This window comes from Hippocampus comes, unplaced genomic scaffold, assembly GCF_001891065.2.
Source record: "Hippocampus comes isolate QL1 unplaced genomic scaffold, H_comes_QL1_v1.1 scaffold280, whole genome shotgun sequence".
NCBI classification, from domain to species: domain Eukaryota; kingdom Metazoa; phylum Chordata; class Actinopteri; order Syngnathiformes; family Syngnathidae; genus Hippocampus; species Hippocampus comes.
The window spans coordinates 55,461-64,175 of NW_017805582.1; the positions used below are offsets into that span (position 1 = coordinate 55,461).

At 41.1% G+C, this 8,715-nt stretch overlaps 2 protein-coding genes across 3 annotated transcripts in view; one reads left to right on the forward strand and one right to left on the reverse strand.

Annotated features, from left to right (window-relative positions):
* Positions 1–3,300, forward strand: part of LOC109521851 (sodium channel and clathrin linker 1-like) — a 17,269-nt gene extending 13,969 nt beyond the window's left edge. The window contains exons 14-17 of the mRNA XM_019879926.1: positions 891–1,087; positions 1,664–1,742; positions 2,908–3,003; positions 3,212–3,300. Of these exons, the coding sequence (XP_019735485.1) occupies positions 891–1,087; positions 1,664–1,742; positions 2,908–3,003; positions 3,212–3,259 (420 nt within the window). The 3' untranslated portion in view covers positions 3,260–3,300. The remainder of the gene's footprint in view (positions 1–890; positions 1,088–1,663; positions 1,743–2,907; positions 3,004–3,211) is intronic.
* Positions 3,301–4,127: 827 nt separating this feature from the next.
* Positions 4,128–8,715, reverse strand: part of zmp:0000001082 (integrin alpha-L) — a 30,715-nt gene continuing 26,127 nt past the window's right edge. Inside the window, exons 21-30 of one of the 2 annotated variants that reach the window (XM_019879924.1) lie at positions 7,210–7,289; positions 7,062–7,139; positions 6,462–6,537; positions 6,079–6,186; positions 5,951–5,992; positions 5,751–5,876; positions 5,544–5,660; positions 5,396–5,461; positions 5,193–5,303; positions 4,128–5,105 (exon numbers count right to left, since the gene is read on the reverse strand). In XM_019879924.1, coding sequence (XP_019735483.1) covers positions 4,920–5,105; positions 5,193–5,303; positions 5,396–5,461; positions 5,544–5,660; positions 5,751–5,876; positions 5,951–5,992; positions 6,079–6,186; positions 6,462–6,537; positions 7,062–7,139; positions 7,210–7,289 — 990 coding nt within the window. In that variant the 3' untranslated portion in view covers positions 4,128–4,919. Of the gene's footprint in view, positions 5,106–5,192; positions 5,304–5,395; positions 5,462–5,543; positions 5,661–5,750; positions 5,877–5,950; positions 5,993–6,078; positions 6,187–6,461; positions 6,538–7,061; positions 7,140–7,209; positions 7,290–8,715 lie in introns of those variants that run through there. The other variant, XM_019879925.1, reaches the window with a different exon arrangement.

Consider the following 8,715-nt stretch of genomic DNA (forward strand, 5'->3'; position numbering starts at 1 on the left):
TTTATTTTCAAATAAGCAGACGCTGTGGAGAAGTACATTGGTGAGTCAAGGAATTTTATTTTACGTTTCTTCTTGTCATTTTATTTCGTTAGTATTAAATTCATGGTAACGAAATAAAATGACAAACGTGTATCAAATAAATCTGCTCACCTGCAATTTATAATGGCGCATTGTAGTCACCTTCGTGCACGAAAGTTCGTTCAATCTCAGCTGTTCGTCAGTTATTAGTTAGTCAGTTATGTCAGTTATTTGCTGTTGTATCGCCGATTTTCAAAATGCAAATGATCTGTTTATTTTCAAAGAATAGTTTGTTTTCTTATTGTTTGGTTGGTGTCTTATATGAAACTGCGACATTGCGCAATTTATTGGACAGACTTGTTTAAGATCACACGGCGTAATTTGGGTGGCATTTTATTTCGTATTTTTAAATCATCTTTTTATTTTTGACTATCTGTAAATGTAGTTTCCTGCTCTTAATCGTGAATGCATACTTGATGGTTTTAAATGCTCCTGAAATTAAGTGCCGCTTGACGAGCCTATATTGTGTATGTATGTGACGTCACTGAAGGTCTAAGGTTGAAATGCACGGCCCGCCACTGCCCCGGTGCAAGACTAGTAATATTAAAGGCTCTTCTATTGTATACAGTTCTATCTAAATGGCATCTAGGGATTGCTATGCTCTGCTGTGTTATGTTAACTAGCCTTATGGTCACGAGTTAAGTTCTTTGTTTCGCATTTAGCCTCAGCTACAGAATTATTCGGCATTGACAGCCAATTTCAATGGGGAATTCCTTTTTCATCAATCAACAATTACAAATGACAACAAAAGTTATTGCCTGCTTTTTCTGTTTGAATGTAAGAAAACTTCAGCATTTGCTGCCCGGTCCCAGATATTACAGATGGTGCAAGAGTGCAAGTTGAAGGAGCAGGCATTTGACGCGCAAATGATGGTGCTGGAGGAGAGGAGCCGCAACTTAAATGCTGAGCGGATGCACCTCCTAGCTGCACAGCAGAAAAGTATTCAACGCTCACAGGATGAAGCAACAAATATGACAAAGGCCTTTGAAGCCAAGATTCAACATCTCACGTAAGAACTGAACTGGCTGTGACATTAATTTTCATTAATTAATTTTGCGGGCTTGCTGGAGCATATCCCAGCTGTCTTCGGGCAGTAGGTGGTGTACCAAACAACCATTCACGCTGACAACCACACCAAGGGACAATTTAGAATGTTCCATTAGCCTGCCATGCATGTTTTTGTAATGTGGGAGGAAACCGGAAAACCCTGCACCTCTGCACTGTGAGGCGAACATGCTAACCAGTCGACTATCGTGCTGCCTAACATTAATTAAATTAGTAATTTATTGGTTAGAGTCCAGGAGGGTGCCAGTTCAGGCACAATGCAAAGTAAACTTCATTACTTGTAATGGGACAAACTTTTATGCAAAGCACTGAGTTTTGCTTGACTCCATGCTTCATTTGAATGCAATCCACAATCCAATCAGATTGTGGATGTGAATGAGTGACGCAAATATGCCACCGATTGAGGGTATTTCATCTGGAACAGATCCATTACACATGACCGACAAACTCAAACAAAATGAATGTTGACAGTTGTGTTTGCGGTTTGACTTGTCTGTAATTGTGTCATGCTCCATTTTAGGACAGAGATGAGTCAACACAAATGGCGATTACATGAGTTAGAACTACAGCTGAGAAATAACCAAGACACTATGACTGAGGTTTGTGCGACACACAAATAATACCGTGCATCTGCGATGGACTCTTCCACGGTCGGTTTCAGGTGACATGTTGATTTCTGGTCAGCATGTAAACACATTGTGACAACATGGGAAATGTGTTAAATCCCAAACCTGAGTTGACGCTGAACATAATGGCGCACTGCATTGTCGCTAGAAAGTGCCCCCCCCCCCCCACGCCCAGTAATTTTAGGTCTCCTCATTTTTATGGTACAAACTAAAGTATGGTAAAACATGGTGTTGCCCTTCAAAGCACTTTGTGCCTCCTCCTCCAAGATCAGCACCACCTCCTCACCACCATGCCTGGGATCCCCCATCCATCAATACCGCCTCCAAAAATGGCCTTCACAGCTGATGTTTCTGCTGCTAACAATCATATGTATAATCATAATAATGATAACAACTATTGTGTTCTTAATACACAAAGGTAATCTATGTAAAAAAAAAAGATGCCATAAATATCTTTTACGCGCACGCACACACACGTACACACACGTACACACACGTACACACACACACACACACACACACACACACACACGCACACACACCCTGGTGGTTTTGGGTGTGAGATGCGACACGCTTAGGGTTTGCAGTCTACCCCTCCTGTAATTATTGTTTGAACAAAAGCGACTGTTTGACGAAGCATAAACGCGTGTCTGCCACTGACTCGTGTTCAACCAGCCGTGTGTACAATAAGTGGCTGCGCATACATTTGGCTGTATGCATTCTAAAATATATCAGAACTAGGGCTGACACAAAAACAAACAAACAAAAAAAAACCCCAGCTCAAGTCGGCCTTGACCATCCATTCGGGATTTTCCCGAAATTCTTGATTGCTACCACGCCCCTGCATCCCTCCAATAATGAAAGAAAAACTCACAGTGCTGAATCCAACAAATGTAATTAAAGTTAAACTTTACCTAATGAAACACAATGAAAGAGAACTTAAATGAACTGAATTTTTTTGGATGAAGCACAATTAAACTGAAAATCTCTCTCTTTCGCGCATATGCATACACACACACACACACACCCACCAACACACATTCGTGCACACTTTTTTTTTGTGGATGTGCCTTTAAATGTGGCTCCGACGCTAACATTGTAGCCCTCCTGTAGCTCTCCCACTTTGATGTGTGTGCAGTATGAGAGTCAGCTAGCAGAGTATCAAGAGATGTCAAGTAGCCTCCAGAGGCGATTGAACCATGCTGAGCAAAGGGCTGCAACTGCCCCACAACAGGTACGACATCCGCAATGTGACATCTGAACTACAAAGCACGCCCTCTGTATTTTATGTCCTTCAGCTGCCCTTGTATCATGTGATATTTTGCCATCATTCATAATCATGTATGAGGCCACCGATGTCGATTATGACATATCTAATTATTCTGAAACTATCTGCCTATGATCCAAATTCATATTGATCCCAATAATTATTTCCTCCACAGTTGTCCGTTTTGACATCCAAGCGAATGAACAACTTTGAGGCTGCATAAGGAAGATTTTGACTGCCCTATGTGTTTGTTTTAGGTTTATGCTTGCTTGCTATTTTGCACCTCACTGCTGTAAAACTGGAATTTCCCCATGTGGAATGATTGACCAGTAACAAAATACATTTTTTAATGAATGACAAATCTTTCTTGACTTTGTGCCATCAATCCATCCAACATTCTTCACTCATCACGGTTAATTCTGCAGGGTCAGGAGGCTTCCCTGGTTTAAAACCCTGGAGAACCCACGGTGTCAGATTTGGCCCCTATAAATTCTGCTACTCCAATGCTACCCTTAAATCCCAAAGGGTCAAATTTGGCCCTAATCTTAAATTAGGATTAAAGCATTGAATACTTGAAAAAACATATTTTGGTGTTCAGTGAACCTATTCAGTCATTTAATGTATAATTCATCATTTTCCAAAGAAGAAAGCGGTTCTTGGGTTCTCCAGGGTTAAGCCACTTTCTCCTGTTGTTCCTCAGGGGACACAGTGTAGCCAAGACTGTTGTGAGATGTCGTCCCTCCGGTGTGCCCACCGTCTGCCCTGAGACTGTCTTTCAGTTGAACATGCCAAATACACAAGGGATGTATCCAAAACACACCGCCGAGTCACCTCAGCTGGTTCTTTCTCAGAGAGCCACGCTACTCACACCACCTCTAAAGGGGAGCCCAGACATGCTGACCCCAAAAAAAAAAAAAAAAGCTATCTTGCCCTTTGTCACCACGCAGTGCGTGGGCTCACGGGTGAGCTAGAAAATACCACAGTTGCAGCTCAATGAAGCCAACAGGACTAATATATGAGGGTATTCAATAAATAAGGTGAATTTTTTGGTATAAGGAATTCCAATACAGATAGAAGCTTACTTTTGTTTCTTTTTTTCAACATAGTCTCCCAGCACTGTCACGCTCTTTTCCCATCTGCACAAACTTCCATATTCCCTCAGTTTAAAAATCTTTGGACTGATGTCTCAGCCACTCACAACACTTTTGACGTTGTCACTTTCAAACTTTGTGGCTTTCGTGAACGTTTTTAAGGGACCAAACAGGTGAAAGTCTGAAGGGGCAAAGTCTGGGCTGCAAGGGGGATGAAGAAACAGTTCCCAACCCAACTCATTTATGGTCTGCACCATTTGGGCTGCTGTGTGAGGCCTTGCGTTGTCATGATGCAAGATGACTCCTTCTGACTGATGACCCCTGCGTTTGTTCTGTTTTTTCTTGATCTGCCTCAGCCGTTCACAGTAGTTGGCACAAAGTTTGAAAGTGACGATGACGTCCCGTGAATACCTCCATTTTGTTGTAATAGGAGATTTCAGATTCTGGGTGTACCAACCAGTCAAGTCTAATGCTTGACAGATTCGAGACTTTCAATAATTGTCCAGACAATATATACCTTTATTTATACCTGCTTCATTCCTCAATAACGGGCATTTGACATCCTCAGCAGATCCACAATCCATCCTGTAGCTGATGTTGAGACAGAAAACATTCACGAAGACAAAATGCAGCCACTATGAACCCCCATCCACATCAAATAGTCAACCGTAAATTACTAAAATAATTGACAGCTGTCAATGATACACTAGTGTATCATCGCACTGTTCTCTCGACAGTGTCGTCGTCTATGTCCATAAATTTGCTCGAGCGTATGAATCCCATCATGGTCATTTATTCCAGGGCTGCCTCTGTGTCAGCCGACTGGTTGTCTTCAAGAAGTGTTTTTTCCTCAGCGAGCGGTTCGCTCGCGTGCTGGCTGGCAAGGCCGTTGTCCTGAGCAGCATTTCCCATCTGATGAACAGCCTCCTCTTCCTGCTCTTGATAATACTGGACTGTTTTTCTCTTAAAGCATCCCAGCTTTGTTCATAAAACAAAAAAGCGAGAGGATGAACCTGAGTAGAATCAACCACTCGTTTGGAGTGACATTCACAAATTAGCACTCACCTTATACATGATGCACGTCACGAGAATCAAAAGCGCAAGTCCGAGTCCAGTTCCCGTTAAAATTATGCACTGTGTATCAGGCGAAATAATGAACTCGACGTGAACTTCACTCTGTTGACAGTTTAAATACAATTATTACTTTTGCGAAATGATCAGGTTTGCGTTTTTTTTTCTTTCGGTAAAATTTGTACAGTAAAACCTACCAATTTTGTTGTGGGATTGCTCTCTTTCCACATGGCGTCACCCTTTTCATGTGCCAGTCCTTTATTCTTTGCGTCACAGTTGGAACATTTGGACATTATTTGCATGCAGTCGAAAGCATTCATTGGAGCCAGATTGAGTTGAACCTACCTCTCGTTCATGAGAAGGATCCAGCACATATCGGTGTTTGTCGTAATCAATGTGGATCATGCTTTTGAACTTTACCTCTGCACTCTCTCCAGTATATCTTTTCAGAAACGCTTTATTCTGCGGAGCGGGGGTATAACATCAATTGCCAGATGAGACGCATTTAGCATCGCTTGTTTGTGTGAGCGCGTGCAGGAAATTCCTACTTACCTGTGCACGCTCTTTAAAATCGTTAAATTGTATGTCTCCGGAGAATATAAACTCAGTGGAAGATTCCTTTTCCAGCATCACGTTATCACACTGAATGATTTTGCAGTGTTTTTCTGCTGAACAATACTGAAATAAATGAATAAACAAAACTGTGACATTGAACAATTCGTAACGACAACTGTGATACTGATCGGACTTACTTCAGAATGAATTCCAGTGATGTTTTTGCACTGAGTTTTGTTCTTAAAAAAAGAAGATAAGATGGAATTGCGATTGATGTAAACATTCGGACGGCGATCATGTTTTATGGCGGTGTTATGTAAGTTACCTGTTGTACAAAGACTTGATAATTTTCCATTTCAAAGTTGTACTGGAGATGAGTTGGAAAGTTCAGTGAGACATTGACAGGAAAAGCCTTCCAGCCCGGGTTATCCACCTGCCACGAGTGAGTGTGTTTTAAATGAGGACTTGCAACTGAGATTGATATCCTAGTGTCGATAGACGCCTGAAAGTCTGAACCGTTCGCCTGCACCTCTAAAGCTACCAAACTGCCCATAGCAAGTGATGATAGCAAATAATCACTTCTGCTCTTAGCTGTGTTAATTTGCAAAGCACAGTACTTGTCGTCGAATGACCATGTGCCATCGGCGGCTTATGTTTAAACAGATGAGCGCCTATGCCACACACATACAGTCAAATGATTGATTTCACCTTATATATGATGACCATTCTTTTTGGGTCTGAGTCCTCTTCTGTGAAGTTCAGATAAGTGGTGGTTTCCTCTTTCCTTAACAGAACAACACAAAAAATAAATTCCCAAGTACCAGTCAAAAGTTTGGAAACACCCTCCCAGTTTTTTTTTTTCATAATAAAAAATACAAGTCCTTAATTTTAAAACTGAAGTCATCGACATTCTGAAGAAATATTGATGGAATTATTTGGCAAACAAATGTTAATCAAAAACTTTTATGAGTTACATTCTGCAAACTAGGCCCTACTTTTGCCTAGATCATAGCTTTCCACATCTTGGTGTTTTGTCTGCCAGCTTTATGATGTGGATCATGCTTTATGACCAGGAATGACTTTCAGTTCCCAGCTTTGCATCATCATGAGCTAGTAGCTTAAATTTCGTAACCTCTTAAGGTGCTGGAGACAATTTAAATGAGACAATTTAAAGGTATACAGTACACACACACACACATACACATACACACACACATACACACACACACACACACAAAACAAATCAAAATATACATAGGGCAAAAGCACTTGTCTCACAATAAAATAATCATGTTAATGAGGACTTACACTGTTATTGCCATTTTTACTTCAAATTGTACCGGTAGCGTCTTGGTCAGCAGAGACAGGGTGGAGTTGTTATTATCACTGAGAAAACGAAATAGGTCATAAAGTGTCATAAAATATTAAAACATGAATCAAACCATAGTGACACTACCTTTCTCCAGTGACACTAATTGCAATAGTGTCATTCCACTGATACTCGGTACTGATGTGGAAAGAGCTTTGAAATGTTGCCTTCACATGCAGGAAAAAAGAATGATGTTAGAGAAGCAGAGAGCACATCAATTGTTTTGGGAAGTCATTGCAAGCCTATATTCAAGTTAGATTTAATGGGCTAAATCAGTGTAAAATGCTGAAGGGGGGGGGCATCATTTTTCATCAGTTCAACTGGGCCACATATTTCCAAACCAGATGCATGACAAAAACAGGCAAAATGTGTAGACTTAATATATTGAAAATCCATTTTTCGAAGTCGGTATAAAAGATCCACTATCCTAACCCAACAACAAAGGCTTTGAAGCAAACAACACAAACAACTTCATACTGTAATGTTTTTTTTTCCAATGCAAAAGGGCTCTCTTGCATAATAAAAATGACCATTCAAGGATGGCACAAAATTGCTGAACAAGAAAGCAACATTAATAAATCCCCTTAAAGTTAGGAGGGCCCCGCCAAACAAATCGCTGATGCACGTCGTCATGTGTGAACATGTTATACATCTTTTAAAAGCTGAGTTTCTGGAGATTTGAATGGTTCCCTACATGTTACAATTGTCAAATTTGAACGGAAGCTTGGGGAGACTTAAGCTTTGATCCTGGTGCGTTTTCAAGTCCTAATCAACATTCTAAATCCATTTTCAAGGCAGAGATTGTGAAAAGAAATTAGACGAACAAAAGATTCGCCTTTTTTGTCTGTTTTCGAACATCCATAGTTCAGTGACAGGAGCACTTACACAGATTCTTACTGTATGGGAGAAATATTAATAATAATAACATTTTGAATATTTCATAAAGAGACCAAAACTATGCTGATACTCCAAGTGGTTCAAGAATACAGTAATCCCTCTTTTATCTCGGGGTTACGTTCCAAAAAGAACCAGTGATAAGTGAAATCCGTTAAGTAGGATTTATAAAAAAAAAAAAGCCAAAAAATGTGAAAGGGACGAAATTTCAAGTGTGCTGTGTGTTTCACATACAGCACATACAGGCCTGCGATCCTGCGGCAGCAGACTTGTTAATGATTAGACCAGGGGTGCCCAAACTTTTTGGACCGAAGATCTACTTTTCGTTCAACCAACCTCCCCGGATCGCCCCTTATCGCGCGCGCGCACACACACAGGCGCGCGCGCACACGCACTCGCAAGCACGTGCGCCATGATGAGAAGCCAAACACGGAACCAAGCGACGTACTTTTGCAGCCTGTTGACTATCGTAGCTCACACGTACCGTTTTAAAGTGCTTCCCTCAGCCCTCTAGATTCCTATTCTTTGCCCGTGGCCTCGGTGAATTGTACACGAAGCAAACTCTGAATGAGAATAATGACATCAAAGATATAGCGCAACAGCTCTGATCGTAAGCTGCAATTGCAGACTGCTGAGCGCTAACAACTTCCGCTGACGTAATCACGCGCCACCGTAGGTTAAAGATTTATATGCTTTATT